This window comes from Choloepus didactylus, chromosome 4, assembly GCF_015220235.1.
Source record: "Choloepus didactylus isolate mChoDid1 chromosome 4, mChoDid1.pri, whole genome shotgun sequence".
In the NCBI taxonomy this organism is placed as follows: domain Eukaryota; kingdom Metazoa; phylum Chordata; class Mammalia; order Pilosa; family Megalonychidae; genus Choloepus; species Choloepus didactylus.
Window position 1 is genome coordinate 183,827,487 of NC_051310.1, and position 23,866 is coordinate 183,851,352.

Here is a 23,866-nt window from a genome sequence, read left to right on the forward strand (position 1 = left end):
TTTAAACATGGACAAGGTTCATCAGAATGAACAGGGAAGGGAACTTAAGTAACATTCACTTAAGTAATGTAAAATTATAAGACTTTGGCTTTATTCTCTGTTCTAAAATCTGAAAAGAATTTATTAAAAGAAAACCTCTATTGACTTTCCACACTTAAAATTGCCTCACAAAATCTCCCTTGAGAAAAGAGCATGGATCAAGTTGTGGGCAATCATCTGCAGAATCTGTCTCCTGACCACTTTAATTCTGGTTCCTGGCATGCCTTTAGAAAAAGTTCTGCGTTGTTGTCATCCATTAATTATCCCTTCAGGGTGATGCACAAAGGCCAGTTGCTTAAATGGACACGGCGTTTTAGGAGATGACTTTGATTCCACTGAACTAAAAAGTTCTTTGATTCTTTCAGATTGTTTTTGTTACCACTCCGTATCTACTGAAAAATCCAAATTTGCTAAACTGGCACTTTAAGAATAGAAATACTAAATATATGATATTGATATACACATGTGCATTTCTATGTTCAGGTTTCTGTGTTATATGCCTCTGGTGTCAGTGAATAGTAGGAAGGCTTTTTTTTTTTTGTCTCAGTAGAAACTATTGTAGGTTTCAGACCTAAAGAATAAGAAATATTCTTTACAAATGCAGGCTCCAAGATAATATGAAGAAGCTGTGAGAAATAGTTTTGGAATCCAGCAGCCTAGCTTGTTACGCTGCTATCTCTTACTTTTCTTTATTCTATCCAGCAGTGACAGTGTCTGCTTCTGAAATGGTAATCCTCCAAAACATGATTCATATCTTTCTAATTTAACTTGTATTAATGGCCTTTGCCACAAACATAACAGGTCATTCTAGATTCTTGATACAACAGTCCCTGCCTTTAAAAGCAAGAGACATAAGTACGTGAAAATAGATGCTAGTGATTATCATGGGGAAGGTTAGTGACTCCTACTAAACGAAAGTATTTTGGAAGCTAGTGGGGAAGAAAAAGAGAAAAAAAGGATTTTTTAGGAAAAATTACTTTTTAAAAAAATTACCTTGCATGTATTTAACACAATATGCACTAGAAAAATTATATACCTAGGAGCATAAAGTAAAATAAATGTCATTTACATTGTGAAGCATCTTACATTGGTTGGCCAATATCATCCATTTATTCAGTAATAGTTTATTGACATATAGTTTAAATAAAATAAAATGCTCACATTTTAAAGGTAGATTCTGGTCAGTCTTGGTAAATGTATGCTCCAGAAAGTTGCCTCCTGATCCCTTGCAATCAAGCACCTCTACCCTCAGCCTCAGACAAACATGATCCAATTTCTATCACTACTGCTTGTTTGGGAACTGCATATAAATGGAATCATCCAGTATCGATTCTTTGTGTCTGACTATTTTAGCTCAACAAGTTGTTTGGAAATTTATCTATTCAGATTATTGCATGTGTCTATAGGTCTTTCCATTTTTGTGACTGCGTAAAATCCCACTATATAAGTAGATCACGATTTGTTTATCCATCTATCAGTTAATGATTATTTGGGTTGTTTCCAGTTTAAGGCTATTACAAGAAAAGCTGCAATTAAAGTTTAGCGTGTGGGCCTTTGTATGGGCATATGGTTTCATTTTTATTGACCAATCCTCTAAAAATGTGTCATTAGACAAGAGCATTTTAACTTTTGAGAGACTGACAAGCTATTTTCAAAAAAATAGTCCCATTTCTACATTTCCACCAGAAGTGTGTGATAGTTTCAGCTACTGTACATCACCATTGACACACTTGGTATTGTCAGTCTTTTTAATTTTAGTCATGCTAATGTGTGTGTAGTGTATCTCGTGATTAAAATTACATTTCTCTGATAACTAACAATGGTGACTAGAGTTTGTCTGATTATTGGTTAACTGTATTTTTTAATGAAATGTCTATTCAAGTCTTTTGCCAATTTTTAATTGAACTGGTTGTCTTATTTTTGAGTTGTAAGAATACTGTATATTCTCTGGACACAAGTTCTTTGTACCTATGTATTGCAAAAAATTTTTCCAGTCTAAGTCTTGCCTTTTCATTTCCTAGTGTCTTTTGAAAAGCAGATATTGTTTTAATAAAGTTTAATGTATTGTATTTTATGAGTGGTGCTTTTTTTTTTTGTACTTTCTAAGAAATATTTGCCTATTCTAAGTTTGCATAGATTTTCTCCTCTCTTCTGTTCTAGAAGTTTTCCAGCTTTAGCTTTTATGTTTAGATGTATGTCAAGTTTAAATTAATTTGGGGTAGTGTGAGATACTGTTAAAAGTTTATTTTTTCAATATGGATGTCCAGTTTTTCGAGTACAGTTTATTCAAAAGGCCAACTATGTAGTGAAGAATTAACTTTACCCAAAGAGAGATCTGGTCTTTGCTCCCTGCTACTGGGAGGTGATCTCTAGGCCCTTGGAAAGTCCTATGTGATAGGAGTGGGCCTTGGACACCAGAGAGTCTAACAATGGGATTTATGATGGGCTTTGGACCATGTGATATTAGTTCTGGCATCTGTAGGTACTGAATGCACCTGCTACAGGTACTGAATGTATCAGCCCGACCTCCAGGAGAGGCTACAGACTAAAGGTCAACCATATGGACAGTATATGATTAAGCCTTTATAAAAACTTTGGGCACCTGAGCTCAGGTGAGCTTCCCTGGTTGAAAATACCCCTGTGGGCTGTTACACATAGATTCTGGGAGAAGACAATGCTCTCCATGACTGCAGAGGGAGAGGATGACTGGAAGCTTCACATGTTGTCCCCTTCTGAACTCTATCCTATGCATATCTTCACTTGGCTGATATTATTCTGTATCCTTTCCTTGTAATATACCATAACAATAGGTGTAAAAGCTTTTACTAAGTTCTCTGAGTCCTTCTAGTGAATTATCAAAAGTGGGAGTGGTTTGGGGGATCCCTCCTTGAATTTATAGTTGGTATCAGAAGTGAGGGCAGTCTTGGTGACTGTTTCCAAAATACTTCACAGATCCTTTCACAAAAGGATTATTTTGGTCCCTTTGTAAAACTCAGGTGATCGTAGATAAATAGATAGATAGATAGATAGATAGATAGATAGATAGATAGATAGACAGATAGATAGACACATGTGAGGTCTATTTCTGGATCTCTAATCTGTCCAATATACATGCTTAAACCACACTGTCTTGATTACTGTAAATTTATAATAAGCCTTGAAATCAAGTAATATGAGTCCTCCAATTTTCTTTTTCTCTTACAGGTTTAACTATTAGAGGCCCTTACTCTTCCACATAAATTCTAGAATATGCTTCCCAATTTCTACCACAAATAACACAAAAATGCTGGCAGTTTCATTAGGATTGAATTGAATCTACAGATCAATTTGGAAAGAATAAACTTCAAAACAATACTGATTCTTCCAATTCCTGAACATGACATATTTCTCTATTTATTTAGGTCTTTAATTTCCTCTACAATATTTTTTTTTTTTAGTTTTCAGTATACATGTCTTGCATATATTTTATTAAATTTATCCTTAAATATTTCATATTTTGATATCATTGGAAATAGTATTTTTACATAACAAATTCAAAGTTTCTGTAGCTATTATGCAGAAATATGACTGCTCTTACATACTGACTTTGAATCCTATGTCAATACTAAATTACTTATTGATTCAAGTAGGTTTTCCCATAGATTCTGTAGGATTTTCTACTAAAAGAAACATGAGAAGTGTGAACAGATTCTTTCTTTATAATTTTTATGCTTTTAATTCATTTTCATTTTAAGTTCATTGCACTGGAAAGAACCTCTGGTACAATATTTGAAAGTGGTAAGATTTGATATTCTTGTCTTGTTCCCAGTGTCAGGAGGAAAGTGTTTAATAAGCATGTTGCCAATCTTGGTGAGCCTTCCATTTGTACTTAAAATAATATATATTTGTTAATTTTTGGTACAGTGACCTGTAAATACCAATTAAGTTGTTCAATAGTGTAGTTTGGATCTTTTAAAATGTTAGTGATTTTCCAGCTACTTATTCTATCAGTTATTGACAGAATGATTTTAAAACCTTTAACTATAATTGTGACAGAGTCTATTTTTCCTGGGAATTTTTTCTTATGAATTTCAAAGCCCTTCAATTAGGTGCTCACATATTTATGACCACTATTTCTTCTCTAGAAATCCCTCTTTTTTTATTAAGTGTCCCTCTTTAACTTATAATACTTTACACATCTTAAAATGTATTTTGTCATATAATATAGTCATGACAGCTTTCTTATGTTTATTGCTGTAACAGTGTATATTCATCATCCTTTTCTTTTAAGATTCTTTGTATTTAAAGTGTGATTTTTGTCGATAGCACACAGTTGGGCTGTTGCTGAAGATAATGTCCAGCAATATCTGACAGTTACCTGGAGTGTTAAGTTCACTTACACCTAATGTAAATGACTGGGCTTGGCTCAATCATCTTGCTCTTTGGATTCTCTGTCCCTTCTATTTTTTTGTTCATCTATTGCTCTTTTCCTATGTTATTTTGAGTAAATTTAAATATATATTAGCTTCTTTGCTGCACTGCTTTTAAAGAACATTTTAGAAGTTTCTACAGGACTAAAAGTATGCAACTTTAACCTATATATTCTATATAGGGTCAATCTTCTAACACTCAATTTACCACACTTCACATTTCATGCTCTCAGAGGTCCTTTTCATTTCTCAGTTCATATTTTCCATTCCACACATTTCTCTTAACAAATGTAATACATTTACAACATTTACAACAGTATACTTCCAGTTGATGCTATCATTTGTGCTAATGTTTTCATATTTTATTTTTAAATATGTCATAAACCCTAATACACAATTAAATTACTTTTGCTTTAAACCAGAGACTGGCAGACTTTTTGTTAGAGGGCCAGGTAGTAAATATGCTAGGCTCTCAGGCAATAATTTGGTCTCTGTTGCAGCTACTCATGCAGGCTATTGTGGACAAAAACAAATATAGACAATACATAAGCAAATGGAGAAGGTTATATTCCAATAAACCTTTATTTACAAATCTAGTTGGTCAGCCCTCAGCTGTAATTTGTTGATCATTGCTTTAAGCACCATTTTACAGGGAAGTTACATGAAAAAAAAAAAAAGAAACATCATCTTTTATCTTTACTCATTTATTTACTATATCTGATGCTCTTCATTTCTTGTTAAAGATGCAAGTTTCCATTGGCAACATTTCCCTTCAGTAGAAAGAATATCCTTTGTCATACTTTGTGTTCCAGTTCCTCAGGGGATCAGTTCTATGGTTTTCATTTTTCTGAGAATGTCTTCATTTTCCCCTCATTTTTGAAGTGTGTTTTCATGAGCATAACATTCTGAACTGACTGCACATTTTTATTAATTTTAGTACCTTAAAGATGTTGTCCTGTTGTCTTCTAATTAATAACACAGATAAATTGGCTCAAAAAGTGAACAAAAGTTTTAAAACTCTAATTGAAGTGATGGTTTTAATTTCACCTGGATGAAGATATTCCTATGGGTTCATTCATTTACTCCCTTTGGTCCTTCATTCAACAAGTATTCATTAGTAGTGTGTCATGTGCCTGGAACTCTTTCAGGTGTTGAGAGAGGATTCCAGGCACTGGGCCCAAAACAATATGATCTTTTTGTCTGTTTCTTTTATAACTACACCACCAATTTATATAATAAACATCTAAATTTAGTGTACTCTCCTTTATCTTTTTAGTAAAAATAATCTATTAATATGCTCACAAAAAAATTATCTTTTCAAAAGTCTATATACATCTAGGTGAATTAATATGTTGTCTGTGAACTGATACTACTTTTGAGTTGTTTCCAACAGAGCAGGTTATGTGAGATTAACCAGCTGTAGTAAGACATGCCTAAGTGGTTGTTAAAAGAAATCTTAATGGTGTGAAAGATTCACTCGACAAATGGAAGTCTTTGCTTCTATAGAATAAACATCCTAAAGTGGAGACAGTCAACAAATGTATACTTAATTTCTTATTGTGATATAATTCTGAATAAATCATTTCTGAAGAGATGACACGAATTGAGACCTGAAGAACAAGAAGCAGCTATTCATGCAAAAATCTTCAGAGAAGAGCTTTTAAAAAGTAGAATTTTCTCTTCTCCCCCTAAGTTCCTCTGTACCTCACATTTTTTCCTTATTGTTTCCTCTTTGTCACCCAATAAGTCCTTTCACTGAGGACTTGCACTATTTCATTATTCAGTTTTATTTCTTTTAGCATATATGGTTTATCTCTTTTGTTCTTTTCTTTCTTTCTGGAACTCTTATTTGGCAGATATTTATATTTTTGCTTATGTATTCCACATCTCTTAAAATTTCACTTCATCTTTGTTTCCTTTATTGCTGCTTTCTGGGAACATTCCCCAACCAGATCATCTATCTTGTGTCTATTCTACAAATTATATCTAGGCATTGAATTATTCATTTTTATCATCTTGCTCTTTGGATTCTACCCATTATTCTACCCATTATCCTACCCATTCACACCATTGGTTTTTCCTCACTGCTGTTTTCCTTATTTGTATTTCTTATAACAAATCTTCTTTCTTGGAGGATATTACAAGTTTGTGTATTTTACAGTCTTATTTTCTATTATTATTCCTATTTAATGTGCAATATTTTCTTCCATTTGTCTTCTTACTTTCATAATAATTTTGCCCCTTTTATTTTGCAGATATAGTCCCTGTGTGCTTTTTTTTTTTTTTTTTCTTCCCATGAGGCCTCCTAGCTGCTGTGGCTGATATTATCCATATAGAAGGGGAGGGAAGAGTGTAGTCTAGACTCCTGCTTGAGCTCCTCTAGGTGAAGGAAGAGGGTGTTTAAGACAGATTCTGGTTACAGTATGAGCTTCATCCTTCTCTATCTTTCCATACATCTTCACTTCAAGCATCTTCTCCCTCCAGTATTCCCAGTTTCTAATACTTCTGCTCCAGAAACTGCTTTTATCCTAGGTAGTCTGCCTCTTAGGGTTTGTCTAGCTCAAGAGGATAAGAAGGGACAGGAAAGAAGAAGGGAAGCACCAAGAGCCAGTCAGACTGCCTGCCCTCATTGCTGCAGTCTGTCCAACCCAGCCAGGTTTTGGTTCTTTCTCAATTTTACCCAACTGTCTCAAGCTAGATTGTTCCTTTCCTGTCCCATGATAATGTCAGGAAATGACCCATTTTATTAGTCAGAGTTCTTCAGAGAAACAGAATCTACACTATAACACACACACACACACACACACACACGAGAGAGAGAGAGAGAGAGAGAGAGAGAGAGAGAGAGAGAGAGATGGATTATAGGAATTGACTCATGCAACCATGAGGACAGGAAAGTCCAAGTTCCATAGAACAGGCCACAGGCTGGAAACTTTGAGAAAGGTGATTCTGAAACCTGGCATATCCGAAAGCTGTAGGGCAGATGACGGTGGAGTTGTATTCCCTAGGAGAAGCTAGGTGGCTAAAGAAGAGGCGGAAATTCTTCTCTCTGACTTCAGAAATCCTCAGTTTTTCTTTTAGACTCCCAACTGATTGGATGAGGAGACTTCTCTCATTTCTGCGGGCAATCTCCTTTGCTGATTATAGCTGCAATCAGCCATAGATGCAATCAACTGACTATAGATGTTAATCTTTTTTACAAAATACTCTCACAGTAACAATCAGGCCAGTGTCTGCTTGACCAAACAACCATAACCTAGCCACGCTAACACATGAAATTAACCATCACACCCACCTAGTATAATATAGGAAGTAAAAAATAACTCACACCTAATACAAAGCTCTCTCCCAGATCAGCTGGAAAATTTTATCACTGGTTTGTTTTGCTCTAGCCTAATATTCTTACCACATTTCTGCCTGCTAACCAGAACTCAATTTTGCATTGATTACAGACAACATCCTGAGATCAGTCATTCTTCCCATCGTCCATCTTTTTTGGTGGCCTTTCTAGTATTGAGCTACAATATTGAACAAAAAAGGACTAGCCTTTGGCTAAATCTGAAAATCTCTCCATCTTGCATTTATATGATCACACTGGTTGGCTTTTAAAACACTTTCACATTCATTAACTTATTTGTTACTTCTAAAATTATATGAGTCTTGGAATGAAGGTTTATTATCTTCCATTCCATAGATTAAAAACTAAGGCTACAAAGAAGTATGTTGTTTTTACAAGACCACTGTTGGAAGTAGTTAACATCTTTGAGGCACTGAAGAACTAACTTTATGCAGAGTAACCAGGAATAAAAGAGAGAGACAAAAAGCAATACATTATGCAAAGAGTTTCATCTAAACCATTGGAGTTCATGTTTTTTTTTCTCCTTGCTATAATTTGCTAATTGATTTTTGACATAGTATTGCACTATCATTGTGTCAGGCCATCTCTAGTTTTGTGTCTTCTCTCCTGCTTTTGGATGCATCTAGCTTTTTAATTCTTTATTTTCCTGGTTCCCAGACATTATCACCCTGAATTCAATCTTATTCCCTGGGTCCAACTGCTAGTTACATTCCTCTCCCTCTGCCCCAATGCCAAATTTCCAGACTTTGAAGTTAAACTTTTTCAAAACAATTTTAATTTTGTGAAATTCAATTAATTTTCATCCTTACCAAATCCTTTAGACTCCAAAGAAGCATTTACTCTTGAAGTCTTAAATCTTACAACCTAAAGTTGTAATATAGTTTGTCCATGCCTACAACATGCACAAGTTCTCTTTCTCCTATCAGAGCCTAAAGATATGTTAAATGAGAAAGTAATATATCAGATGAGAATGATTTTCTTAATTTCAAACTATCTATAGGTAATGAAATATAAATGCCTGAAATCTACTTTAAATTGATCTTTTGCATTGCAATATTTTAGTTTTAATAAAATAATAGATTTTTTCATCATGGCTTTTTTTAAATATTTTTTTTTATTTTCTTTATTAGAGAAGCTGTGGGTTTGCAGAATAATCGTGTATAAAATATAGGATTCTCGTATATCAACCTATTACTAACACCTTGCACTGGTGTGGAACATCTGTTAATATTGATGAAAACACAATTTTATAACTGTACCATTAAGTATAATCCATATTTTAACTTAGGGTTCACTGTGTAGTATAGTTCCATGGAATTTTTTAATTTTTGTTCTGTTACTATATATATATCCCCTTTTAACCACATTCAGATACATACTGCTGTTAATTATTTCATAATGTTGTGCTATCATTACCGCCATCCATTACCAAAACATTTCCATCATTCCAAATAGGAACCTGGGGTATTTTAAGCCTTAATTTCCCATTCCCTATCCTCACTCCATCCCTTGGTAACCTATATTCTAGATTCTGACTCTATGACTTTGCTTATTCTAATTATTTCATATCACTGAGCCCACACAGTATTTGTCCTTTTCTGCCTGGCTTATTTCTTCATGATGTCTTCAATGTTCATTCATCTTGTTGCATGTATCAGAACTTAATTCCTTTTTATGGCTCAATAATATTCTAATGTACATACATAACACATTTTGTGTATCCACTCATTGGTTGATGGATACTTCAGTTGCTTCTACCTTTTGGCAATCGTGAATAATGCTGCTATGAACATTGGTGTGCAAATATATGTTTGAGTTCCTGCTCTCATTCTTTTGGGTATATACCTAGTAGTGGGATTGCTGGGTCATATGGTAATTCTTTACTTAATACTGCTCTTAATTGTCCATTGGAGTAATTATATGATATTATAATGAAGAAAATGAGTGTCATAGTTTCCTAGGGCTACTATAACAAAGCAATACAAAGCAACTTGCTTAAACCAACAGAAATGTTTTATCTCTCAGTTCTGCAGGCAAGAAGTCTGAGATCTGTAATGGAGAATCCTTCCTTGTCTCTTTCTAGCTTCTAGTGGTTTACTGGCAGTCCTTGGATTTCATTCTCTGCCTTAGTCACCACACGATGTTTTCCTGTGTCAGTGTGTCTGTATCCAAGTCTCCCTTTATAACAACACCAATCATATTGGATTAAGGGTCCACTCTATTCCACTATGACCTCACTTAATGGGTCTAATTCCATCTGTAAGGACCCTCTTTCCAAATAAGTCATATTCTGAGATGCTGGACATTAGGATTTTAATATGTATTTTTGGAGGCTACAATTCAACCCCTAACAATGAGTAATGAAGATAATTTGAGGAGCCACAAATTGCTGTGACAATAATAAAACTTTCAAATTTAGTTTTGATTAAAATATAACATCAACTATAGATTATTAATGACATTTAATAGACAAATATTTGTCTAAATATTGTATAAATTTAAGCAAAAGATTTAAAGCATATATATATATATATATATATATATATATACACACACATACATATGTAAAACTTTTACCAATTGTTAGTACTAACTTCCTGAATTAATATTTATACATAACTTATTCCTATTTTTTCAGATTCTATGTAGACTCATCTATTTTTTACTGAGGTTAATTGTCAAAAAATCCCTTTGGCACTATTCATAAAGGATTCAGTGAGGTATATAAAAAGAATCTGAACTTGCAATCAAAAGACACATGGTGTTTTATTCTTGGCTTCTTGAGCTACAATTAGCTTATCTCTTCTGCATACATAGCAGTGTTGTTTGAGAGGATGTATGTGGAATCACTTTGAACATTGTAGAATGTATCCATTAACAGGTATTAGAACATACTATTCATTATCTGCTCAAAGTTCTTTTGAATATGAACTACAGTTCATCAGCTGGTTGAAATTTTGGAATCTACTACTGTTATCACCAACATAAATTAAATTCTAATAAATTTAACAGAATTGTGGTTTGGAGAAATATTTGATTTGGTATTGAAGTTTTTTGACTTTTAGAGTTATCAAGGGAATTTACTAGAATTTTTTTTCCATAAATTCATATTCAAAGTGAGTTGAGACTGCTGTCACTTCCGATAGCTAAAGATTTTTCACCAATTTTATATTGCTCCTTTCTAGATATTCATAATAAATATCTCCTTGAAAATCACCAAAATATGCATTTCCATATAATAAAATATTTTGTTCATGTACTCTAACATTAAATTTTATACTGATGAAATGGAAAAAAAATTATGTATATATACATATATTATTCTGTTTCAGCAGCAAATTCTTTTGATGATAAATTACAAGAACTATCTCATTTCATTATCCTGTTAGTATCCCCTAAAAGACCCAGCACATGCCTGCCCTTAATGAAGGTTCAACATAAATGGGTTAAATAGAATTTGTGGTTGAACTGAAGAGAAAGAACAGCTCTTCCTCATCTATGCATGCTTTTAATGAAAGCATACACATAACATATATGTTTTATATATATATACATAACTTTTATATATTTATAAAAAGTTTAAAAGTTATATATAATTTTTTTTTTCTTTTGTGCTATGTGAAAGGATTTAGGAATGGGGGCATAGTATTGCATGAAGTTAAATTTGCTTGGCTCTGGGGCCAGCCAGCTTGGATTTAAATTCTGTTGCTATACTTTACTCAATAAGAAACCTTAGGGAACTTGTTAATCTTTCTGTCCTCAGTTTCCTTATTTGTAAACTGGATATAATAATACAAGTTTCCAGGGATCCAGCTACATTCTTTCTCCCAGTTGTCCTTGAGACCAGCTGCACACATTTCAAGACAGCTGGTGGGGTTAAAGGTATTTTGCATAGTCAAGAACACAGTAAAATTAACTGGTCTTTATGACTCATCCATTAATGATGGATATAAATATAATGAAGTTTTATTGTGTTTGTATGTGTGTGTGTGTTTTATCAACTGAGATATCCAGTCAATTAATATGCATACAGTGTGTGTGTGTGTGTGTGTGTGTGTGTATACTGACAGTTAAGTTCATGTGTCAACTTGGTCAGGTTGTGGTGTCCAGTTGTGTTTGGTCAAGCAAGCACTGGCCTGATTGCTACTGTGAGGTTATTTCATGAACTTAAATCATCAGAAAGTTGATTGCATCTATGGCTGATTACATCTATAATTAACTGAGGAGACTGCCTTCAATGAGAGAAGTCTCATCCAATCAGTTGAAGTCTTTAAAAGGGGAAATAATGATTTCAGCAGTCATAAGAGAGAATTTCCATCTTTCTTTCAGCCAGCCAGCTTCTCCTGGTGAATTCATCAGAAACCTTCACCAGCATTCCCAGCTTTCCACCTGCCTTACAGAATTTAGATTGGCCCACATCCAGTCAAGTGAGACAATATTTATAAAGATCTCATAATATTTACAGATATCTCCTTTTGGTTCTATTTCCCTAAAGAACCCTGACTAATACACACACACACACATTCACATAATATATATATATATAATATATAATATGTTAATGCCCAAGCTACACCTATACTAAAATAGGTCTGACTGCTTTCAGACAGGATGGTACCTTAAATAAGTTTACCTCAAGAGATTATTGTAAATAAGTAAATGTAAGTTGAAGAAACGTATTTCTTGTAAGGGTTGTCAGGAAAGAAAATGAAGTATAAGCTAATCTCTGTCCTCAAAATCTTTACTTTTACAGAGATTTTTGATGATGGTTTCAAACAGAATTGACGAGCTACTCTGTTTAAGTTGACTTAATAAGGAGTCAAATCTGGTTTTTGGTTGTTATTTCTTACCCTTTGTTCTTCAGAACTAAGCAATGCTAGAGTCCTCCAGCATCCTGTCTTAGACAATATTACAGCCCTCAGTCATTCTGAAATTCTTTGTGCTCTCTGGATGATAACATGTACTCACTTTCATAAAAATGTTTTACCCTTGTCTTATCTCTAGAATCTTTCTGATATTGGTTGTTTCTCACACAGTGATGCAGAACAAGGAGAAAGTAGTTCAAAATGTCAGTCTGAATATTGCAACATATCAAAAGGAAAAGACTGGAGGCACAATCCTAGCACAAATATTTCCATACCATAGGTGAAGGTAGCAGTCACAGGCAGAATTTTGCCAGGTAAAACCCTATTTGTCCTGGTTATAGAAAGGGGTTAAACTATAAATGACTTCTTAACTGAAACACTAACATAGACAACGAAGTTTCATCCATATACAGGCTATGTTCAACAGGTACTTTTAGTGGCAGGAAATGTTGGATCCTGTGGAAGACAGACACTAGGATGACACCCAGTGATTTCTACCTCCTGCTATTCATGTCATTGTGTAATTTCCTTACAATGAATGTGTGAGGAAACTGGGAATGCTTCTAACCAAAGCATTACAGTAAAGGTGGTGGGATGTCACTTCTGAGAATGTCTTGTTATATAAGTGCTATCTTAGCAAACTGTAGGTAGAGACTCTTCTTGTGGGGGTTTCATGAAGTAACAACTTTGGAGAATACAGGCATCCTCTGTGACCTGCAGGCATCTTCTAAGACCAGAAGCTGGTCTCCAGCCAATTAGCCACTAAAAAATGCTGAGACCCTCCGTCATACAGCTGCAAGGAAATTAATTCTTCCAATACCCCAAAGGAGTTTAGAAGTGATTCTTTTTCAGTGGAGCCTCCAGATAAGAACACAGCCTAGATAACATCTTGATTGCAGCCTTGTGAGACCCTGAATAGAGCACCCAGGTAAGAGACCCATACAAACTGAGATAATAAATGTGTGCTGTGTTAAGCTGCTAAATTGTGGTAATTTGTTCTGCAGCAATAGGTAACTAATACAGTACCGTTGATTTCATGGTGCTTAACTGTAATTCTCTTAAGACTCGGTGATAAAACCTCTTCTTTTCTTTTTTAAATTATCCCAAGATTCTAAAGGGCCATGACTCCTGAAAAGGGGTTCTGACTCTTAGTAATTATGTTAAGTATTACAGAGGTAAAACCAAAGATCCTGGCATTTCCTTAATCTCAGTTTAAATTCATTGCAGCATTTTTAATAAAGGCAGGTTAAAATGTGATTTAATATAGTTAGAATAAAAACTATCCACAGTCTTTATTGCAGGTTCAGCAAAATGAGATGCAGACAGAAAAGGTATCTAAAACTTTAGGAAAGAATGCTTAGAAGGAGAGAGTACGTATTTCCTTTTGGCTGAAACATGGAAGCACTGGTTGGAACTTAAGCAGCTATTAGAGCCATAAGATGTGTCATTTATTGAGATTGGTTTAGGAATTCTAAATTAAGATTGGAAAAACCTGAATCCCTGAGGAATTTGTGGAGTAGAGTCATTATATTAGTTTCTGAAATGATACATCAAGGCCTTAATCTGAGTTAAAGAATTTTCTATCCTGTTTATGCAACAATTACTTGTAATATTGATGATATTAATTAATATCAATTTTTGAATCATAAAATAATAATATCATCACAGCCTGCCACTCTCTAGTTGGCTGAGGAGCAAAGGTCAACCTAACCCTGGTGAGGAATACACAAAGGGCTAATATTCCAGTATAAAGTAACCTGTTAACAAAGACACAAAGTCCTAAAAATGTGTTATTTGGTGGAAGGTAGCATAGACTATTCTGATTGGACTGTGGAGTAACTGGCAGGATTGAGTAAAGGATGAAATATATTTTCTTTGGGATGTTAATAAATGGTTAAAAAAAACATGACAATGAGCTTGAATATGATTGAATAGCCCATGAAGAGTATGAAAACTTATCTTTAAGAGTAAGATCATCTTCTAGGAAAATAAAGACAAGCTGTATACAAATTGAATTGAAAGGAGCTAATACAATACCCCAGTTAGGAGACATTAAGTTTTAACAAGGGCAAAAGTGATAAATATTAAAGGATGGCTTAAGAGACCATGCAAATATTAAACTGACAAGACTTAGAACCCAAAGTGATAAGGAAAGGTTTCTGAGGGAATATTCATTGTTCTCTACCTGGGTGTCTGAAGCAATACCTGGCACACAGTAGGTACCTGCTTGCAAAAAATTTATCACTAGAGAGACAGTACATGTTGGTTGTTTTATGTTCAATTTTAATTTGTGGTTATGCAACAAAATTTTATTGAATCATACCCACTGTTATCATCTGTTGAAAAGGCCACCACTACTTTAATATTTTTCACTTAAAAAATATCAAATTGTGCCCTTTGATTAAATTCCTAAATAACTTACAAGTTTATCATAACTACATAAATGTCCTTCCTGGAAGTTAGCAAGGCAAACCACTTTAACTTCCTGGATTATATAGGGAGCATTGATTGCCATAACTCTTACTTTGTTCTTATTTTCTTTGTGCTAAAATCTAGTGTAATAAATACCCATACTTATATTGGCAACATGATTGTTTGCACCTTTTATTTGTGACTAACCAAAAAAGCTAAACAGAAAAATTCTCCTTTTGTCACTGTATTTCCTTGTCCAATTTCATTGATAAGAAGTCTTAATCGCCTGACATTCATAAATGTTTCAAAAGAAACACTGACAGAAACAAGTCTGATAAGGTAAATAAATATCAAAGAAAGGATTAGTGGTAACATATTTGGAATTCCTTAGAACTAACATCTAATTGCTAGATATTTAGGAATATCATTTAGAACAATCTGAAAGACATAGGTAACTTTCAAGTTTATAAGTCAATGCTGCATTTTATTACAAAAGCCTGGTTCTTCCTGCTCAAGAATGTTTAAAGATTCATCTTTATCAATTCCTGATCATACCAGTTTGTATGTATTCTGTCCCCAGGAAAGGCCATGTTCTTTGATGCAGTCTTGTGGGGGCAGACATATTGGTGTTGATTAGGTTGGAACATTTGGATTGGGTTGTTTCTGTGGAGATGTGCTCCACCCAACTGTAGGAGATAACTCTGATTAGATAATTTCCATGGAGACATGGGCCTGCCCATTCAGCATGGGCTTGATTAGTTCACTGGAGCCCTATAAAAGCTCAGACAGAAGGAGCGAGCTTGCTGCAGCCAAGAGGGACAACCTGAAGAATGCACAGAAGCTGAGGGAGTAGCTGCAGATGAGAGACAGTTTGAAGACAGCCATTGAAAGCAGACTTTTGCTCCAGAGAAGCTAAGAGAGGACAAAAGCCCCAAGAGCAACTGAGATTGACATTTTGAAGAGGAGCTGTGGCCTAGAGAGGAATGTCCTTGGAGAAAGCCATTTTGAAACCAGAACTTAGAGCAGATGCCAGCCACGTGTCTTCCGGATGCTACTGGCTATCCTTCAGTGAAGGTACCCGATTGTTGATGCATTACCTTGGACACTTTATGGCTTTAATACTGTAACTGTATAACTAAATAAACCCCCTTTTATAAAAGCCAATCCATTTCTGGTGTCTTGCATTTTGGCAGCATTAGCAAACTAGAACAGATTTTGGTACCAGGAGTGGGGTGCTGCTGAGTTTGCAAACACCAAACATGTTGGAGTGGCATTTAAATAGATAAGGGGATTTTGGAAGAATTGTGAGGAGCTTGATAGAAAAGGCCTAAACTGCTTTGAGGAGACTGTTTGTGGAAATATGGACCCTAAAGATACTTCTGAAGAGGCCTTAAGCAGAAATGATGAATGTGTTCTTGTAAACTGGAAGAAAGGCAATCCTTGTTTTAAAGCAGCAGAGAATTTGGCAAAATCGAGTCCTGGTATCAGATGGAAGGAAGAATTTGAGAGCAATGAGCTGGGATACTTGACTGATGAGATTTCAAAACTAAAAGTTGTAGATATAGCATGGCTCCTCCTTGCAGCTTATAGTAAAATGTGAAAAGAAAGGGATAAGCTGAGAAATGAACTCTTGGTTTAAAAGAAACCAGAAATTGATGACCTGAAAAACTCTGGGCTTCTGGAAGCTGTAGCCCCATGTGAGGATTTAACCAAACATGAAACCTTACCACCATTTCAGTAGAAGCCAAGATTGGAGATGGAGTTATCCAGAAAGGATTTGTGAAAAGTCCTATTGTCTGATGGCTTTGACCCCTGTATGCTTCATGTGAAGCCAACAGAATTTTTGTGAGATCTTTATAGATGGAGCTGCTGCCAGTCTGGATGGGAGGAGCTAGACAAGGAACAAACTAAAGAAATGTTTCTTCAAAGATGGAGCCATAGAGGTTAAGGTCTGGAGTCAAGAGGTCTCTAGGGAGAGTAGAGTGGACCACACACATGGAAAGGGTGAGTTTGCCCCAGAAGTCGAGGGTGGGCCTTTTGCCTTGATGTTCAGGAAGCATGCTGTCACCCCAGGCCTCAGAGATGGCGGAGCACATTCCCAGGGGATTGGGGAGAGCATGGCTGCCACCCCACTGTTCTGAAGGGGTTGAACGTGTGCCCTGGCAATGGAAGAGAATCCAGGTGCTGCCCCAATGTTTGAGGATAGTGGGGCCAAGAAGGTGGTCTTCCCAATGTATGGATATGTTGGGGCACTACCCCAGCATTTGGAGAGAAAAGGGCTGCCACAAAGGCATTTAAGAAGGGTTAGACTACTGCTCTGCCAAGCCCCAAGGATAAAATGTCATTCTCTAAAAGACTGTCAGACTTTGAATCTTCCAACAGTTCCTCTCTCATCTGGTTTCCAGTGTGAAAAAGATGCTACAGAAATCCTGCCTCCACTATATTATGTAACGGATATAATATTCGGATGTTGAAGCATCACTTAATGTCTATTCCAAGCTTAAACCAACACAGACTACTGATGCTAAGTGGTTGGTGCCACAACCCTGGTTAGAGTTTCTAGCAATCTCCACCCCTCATACCCCCAGCCTGGCTGCAATATGCTGTTCAGGCAGCAAAAGCAACCACTACTTAAAACTTTGTCGATGTGTGAGAAGTTGCTGCTCCATAGCTCAGGGGTTTAGCTTACTTATGGGGACAAGGCTGAGGATAGTGGGTAAAGTAGTTCTATTCAAATTACAGTATTTTACACAGAGCAGTCCTTTTGAAATACTGAGCTGTGTTAGTTACCAAGGGCTGCCATAACAAATCACCCAAAACAGGGTGGCTTAAAACAACAGATTTTTATTCTCACAATTCTGGAGGCTAGAATTCTGAAATCAGGCATCAGCAGTGCCATGTTCCCTCCTAAGGCTGTAGGAGAGGATCCCTTCCTGGCCTCTTTCAGCTTCTGGGGGCTCCAGACACTTCTCAGCGTGTGGCCTCAACACTACAGTTTTTGTCTCTGTGGTTACACGTCTTCCATCTCCTCTCTCAAAACTCCCTCTGCCTCTCTCTGATAAAGATGCGTGTGAGTGATTGAATTTAAGGCCCATCTAGATATCCATGATAAGTGCATCTTCTCAAGATCCTTAACTTGTCACATCTTTTGTCTTATAAGGTAATACATACAGGTTCGGGGGATTAGGTCAGACCTTTTTGGTCGTCACAATTTAGCCTACTATATAATATATTATTCCATTTCAGCTTGATCCATTTTTTCACCCTCTCCATATTCATTCCTTGTTCTATTTTTAAAAGATAATTTTAAGTAAGTTTTCTCTCATTCATTCATCAATTCCTTTGTTCATTCAATCTTTCAGATTTACTAGGTTTCTTTAATGGATCAAACCTTGTGCTAGTATCTAACTTAGCATGTTATTTGGTCAGGTCCTTCAAATGAATAAATGAATGAATGTGCCTAGATGTTTTGAAGTTTGTCAGAATATTTCTTTTTACAAAGGTGAATATTGGTCCATTTTGAACCTGTGAAAAAGTGAAAACTATGCTCCAGTAGAGTTTTTGCTATAGTAGTACAAAAGTATTTATTAATATATAAATATTTACATCTACATATTGATATATAAATACATCTAATAAACACTTGGAATTATACATTTACAGATAGGTGGCTCTAATAAGTCAATATGCTTCATTTCTTTTTGAAACTTTCAAAAAATTGAAAATCATGATAAATGGTGCCTGAATTCCTACCATAGTCACAATGCTTATTTAAACCACAGAAAAAAAACGTGTTATAACTTCACCATGAACATGTGCAAAATAAAGGCATTGCATTTAATGTGCTGTTATGATTAGTAATCCCTAACATGGATAGTGCACTACAAACTAGCCTGCACACTATAAGCAAAATACTTTTCATTACTCTTCTTTTCACTAGCAGGAAAATATTCTCACACTCTCTGACCTCTCAGTAAGTACAACCCCACTGCTCTACACCCCCCTACTGCCATGCATATCATATACATATGACATAAAGAAAGAAAACAGTTCTGAGCTTTTGAGATTTCCTGTGAGCGAAAATAAGTACAGTATAGATATGAGGGCTGCTATTTCCTTTCAGTTCAATTATGCATAATTTGATATGCAGTGAGAGCAAGTCCACTTTAGGGAGACCACAGAACATTCATGGTGAGTGGAACAGTGATCTTGAATTTGGTAAAATAATTGTAAAAAACATTTAAAATTTTCTAAGTTAATTTGGACCTCAGGAATTAAACAGAATTGTTTTCAAAGACACATTCTGTTGGTAAAGATTATATGCATCCTTGCATATATTCTATTCCCTGGCTCTTCTGTATAGCTTCAAAGAGCTTTGAATTCTGTGGGAAATTCCCAAAGAATACTTATTCCAATATGTTTTAGTTGAAGAACTAAATCACCCTTCAAAGCTCATTCCAGACTTCTGATTCTATGGAATCATTGGTTTCTTTATATATTTCTCTGAATTAAACTGTATTGGAATTCAATCATATATTTTTTCTTCTTCAAAACCATTTTTGATTGAATGTGGAGTTCTCGAAATAATGATGCTGATCTGAAGATTGAAAAGTGCAAACTGGGAACAAATTAATGCATGTTGCTATTTCCTTTCCTTCTATCAGACCACTCATAACAGGTTTATTCCTTTCTGTAGATATAGAAATCTACTAGCTGCACTCCATGGTTCTGGAAAAGGAGAATGGAGCTTAGTGTTTCCTCTGATCTCAGCTTGTCTTCCAGTTCAAAAAATAGGATTTGGATCACATAAATAGAGAGCAAATGAAAATCTTGCAGAGGCAGCATGGTCTATACTAGCCTGAAGTTAGAAAACAGTGTGACCAAAGAAAATTGGAAAGTGTGTAAGGCCAAAAGTTTAAAGAAAGGGATGTTATATTCCTTACTTAATTTTATGGAGAATTTTCATTTTGAGGGGTTAATGAATAAAAGTAAGGCACTCCATTTGTACTAATATGTGATTGCCTTTGAAGGATCAATAGCATACACACAGGGAATGAAAGTATATCATGTCATTTAAATTACCCCATGGAGTAATAGACTAGGTTCTGTATTCTGGAAAATATTCACAGGTAAAAAATAAAAAAAAGTAACAGTTAGATCATCATGGAAGTAATATTGCACTAGGGTCTTTCAGTATTGTTTTAAGAATTTATTTTATCAAAGTAGTAAAGAATCAAAGTAGAAAAGACTTAAACTCAACTGAATCTTTGTAAAAAGGACTGTGAAACCAAGAGTTGGGAGAGCCAGCAGAGAAGATATCTTCATATTCTTTTATTTGTCAATTATATTTTATCAACCTAACGTTTCATTTCAGGAAGCAAAAATCTCAAGACAATCCATATCTAGAGAATTGTTATTAAGTAAGAACTTATTACTAAGAATTTATATTACCAATGAACAAGTTTTAAGTCCGAATCATATTTTAATCATCATTTTTACGGCTGCTTTCCAGATGATATATAAGTCCAGATTCTTCATTTATTAACATAAGCACTATTACAACTAACTTTACCTCAAACAAAATAACAGTGAAAAGGAGAATTTCTTTTATATAGCCCTAAACCTATCTCAAAAACGACACGTTTCCTTTAGCATACAGATTATGAAAATAATTTAAATAAGGCCCTAAAGAGGGAATATTTAAAAGACAATGATGACAAATAATTGATACTTCTTCCCTGATTTATTACACATAAGATATGATATCTTTATTGCTTTTCTTTTTAATATTTGTGAATCTACAATATGCCAAGGTACAACAAAAATGAATGAATAAATAAATAAGACAGGGACAAAAAAAAGAGATAGAATGCTCTTTCTGCTATTAAGGAAACCAGAGCAGACATCTAATCTGTTCACACAGGATTTCTGACTTGTAGAAGGAAAAAAAAAAGATACATTAATATTTGCAATTTGATCTCAATGAAGTTAGCTACCACCAGGATTTGTTAACTTATTACCAAAGCACTCAAAATAACCAACTTCATCACCAACTCCTCTTGAATTCAAATGAACTTCTGTCTAATTTTATAGGCACAAACACTATCTTAACTACTCAAATAGACTTGCCTTGAAAATAAATGAGAAGCTCTGACTGGAGCAATCAAGCTGCTCATACTGTGCTCCATATATTTGCAAAATGCTTTCATTCTTCTATTGACATAGACCTAAGATCCCTTGGTCTAAAAACACACAAATAAAAAGAAAGCAAAATATTTGGAATCCTACCTGTAACAAGAAAGCTGCACCTCCCAGCTCCAGCTTCATTGATGATGCTACAGTTATAAACCCCATAGTTTTCATTGGAAAGACTCTTCACTGGATACTCTGTGTACTCCTGAGAGTCAAACTGACCCGTCCGTAATAATTTATTTCCCAAGCGCCACTCATAGGTGAGCACCCGTATTGGATAGGCTCTCAGAACCCGGCAGCTCATTGTGACACTTCGGTCCTGTCCTTGCCGAATTTCCAGGAATGCTGGTTCCACAGCAGGGGGATCTGTAGTAAAGAGATGTTAAAACAGATAAAGGATGTGGTATGCAATAAGCCAAAGATTATTGTCTCTGTGAGAAGCTATTTTTAAGCAACAGTAAAGGAATTTAAGGGGTGGGTAGAGGAGAACGATTAAGGCTCAAGAATTTCAGCTTTGTTTTGGCAATACAATTTCCTGTGAGTTTCATTGCCTGAAACAAACATTTGTAGGTGAAACTAGCAGAATTTATTTTTTTCTTTCAAAATGCTTCCCAGAAAAAAATTTCCTGACTGTTTGGTTGAGATTGTCAGCAATGAAATGATGTTCTGGATATGGAAGGCAGAGGAAAGTTGAAGTCTTCAAACTGGTGTGAGAATTTGAAGCAGCTAATGCAATTGGCTCAAGTCAGTGAATTCTGATTATTCCTGGAGCTCCTGGGTACCCACTGTTTAATAAAACAGGTACTCATAGATATTTAAATTTATTTTCTAAATTATTTGGCCTGATCCTATTTGGCTGCAAGTCATAATATTCATATGTAAACCTTAGGCAAACTTTGCAAATTAAATCACAAGTAGAGGTGTTGGTTTAACTGGCATAACTGTAAGTTTTTTTCATACAATTAAAACTTGCTACATTAGATATTTAACCTTTTTGATTTTGATGGGAAATTTTTCAAAGTGTTACACACTTCTCTCCTTATTAGAGTACACAAAATATAATCCTTTTCTTAATGACTCCTAATCATCGTAATAAATAAAAATTATTTCAGAACTAACAATCCACTCAGGATTGCACTGTGCAATATGACCCCATTGTTGACTAAATGTGCATGGCACCCTCTTGAGTTGTGCTGTATAAAATCTGTACAATTCTGCCCAGCGGAGTCTTCAATACACTGAAATGTTTTCAGACCACCACACCAAATGTGCCTTCTCTGATATTCTTTTACAAATTATTCATACTGCTTTGTATAATATTGATCTCCTTTCCAATTGCCAAACTGTTGACTCACCTTTCTTGCTTCCAGAATATATTTTCAAACTACTCTATTACTTCTAATTTTATTCATTCATCATTTGTTTTTGGGCACTTCCTCTAAAAATGCTAAGAATAATTTAAAAAAGAACAAGACAAAATTTCTACCTGCATGTAGTTTGTGGTCTAACCTAAAAGAACAACCTTTAAATAGTTAATTTACGGAACTAAAGCATGAAAAACATTTGTAGAATAGTAAGAAAAGAAGCGAGTAACACAATCAGGTTTGACCAGGCAAAGCATCTCAAAGAAGTTGATACTTGAGTTGTATCTTTCAGGATACATAGGAAATCATTAGGTGGGTAAGCAGCAAAAGAGGCCCTTCTAGGAAGAGGGATTAGTATGTACAAAGGCAAGGAGGAGCTAGAGAGGAGGGAGTGGTCACAGAAATACAAATGGATTAGCATGACTGTTACACAAAGGAAACATGAAGGATTGGGAGAAAGTGAAGATGTAAAGAATCCTTGCCTGTCATGTTGTGGAATTTGGATCTTATACTGTTGGTAAGGGAAGCCTTTTAAAATGTTTAAATAAAAGAATCTTACATGACCAATCTATCTTTAAGAAAGAATACTGTGGCAGGTATGAGTAGCATTAAGAAGCACAGGGAAGGAACCAGTTGCAGGGAAAATGGCAACATCATTGACAAAGGCCTGAACTGAGGCATTTTCAGTGGGACCACAAATAACGCCTTAGTCAATGGGGTGAATAATGGTGTCAGTGAAGGAGAAGAGGAAGAAGAGGGATCATTTGGTATATGTTGGACATGTTGAATTTGTGCACATGTGAGTCACACAATAAGAATAGCTAGTAGGCAAGTGTTTCTTCATTTTTAATCAAATGGGTGATTGAATATCTTACTGCTTTTTCTTTTTTTTTTTTTTTTGCTTATTTAAATTGTGGTCAGAAAAAAGTTTCATTTGCTTTAAATCCTCTGAAACTTGATACTTACTTTATGGCCTATTGATGATCAATTTGCTATCCTGTATGTACTTGGAAAGAAGGTATAATCTGCAGTTTGGGGGAGTGATTTGAATCTTTTGGGACAAATCTGATAATTGGGTTGGCCAATTCATCTATATTTTTGTCAATTTTTTTTTTGGCCTACTTGTTCTACTTGAATTAATTTGGACAAGTGTTTTTTAGAGCTTCTAACAAGGTAGTATCTTTTTGGAAAAACATTCTTCTTATAGTTCTGTTTCCATTTTACTTT

General features: G+C 35.1%; 1 protein-coding gene across 2 annotated transcripts in view; it reads right to left on the minus strand.

Moving 5' to 3' along the window:
* Window positions 1-23,866, minus strand: part of MDGA2 (MAM domain containing glycosylphosphatidylinositol anchor 2) — a 1,012,098-nt gene that overhangs the window by 104,316 nt on the left and 883,916 nt on the right. For both annotated transcript variants that reach the window (XM_037834933.1, XM_037834934.1), the window contains one exon: window positions 21,372-21,641. In XM_037834933.1, the coding sequence (XP_037690861.1) occupies window positions 21,372-21,641 (270 nt within the window). The remainder of the gene's footprint in view (window positions 1-21,371; window positions 21,642-23,866) is intronic.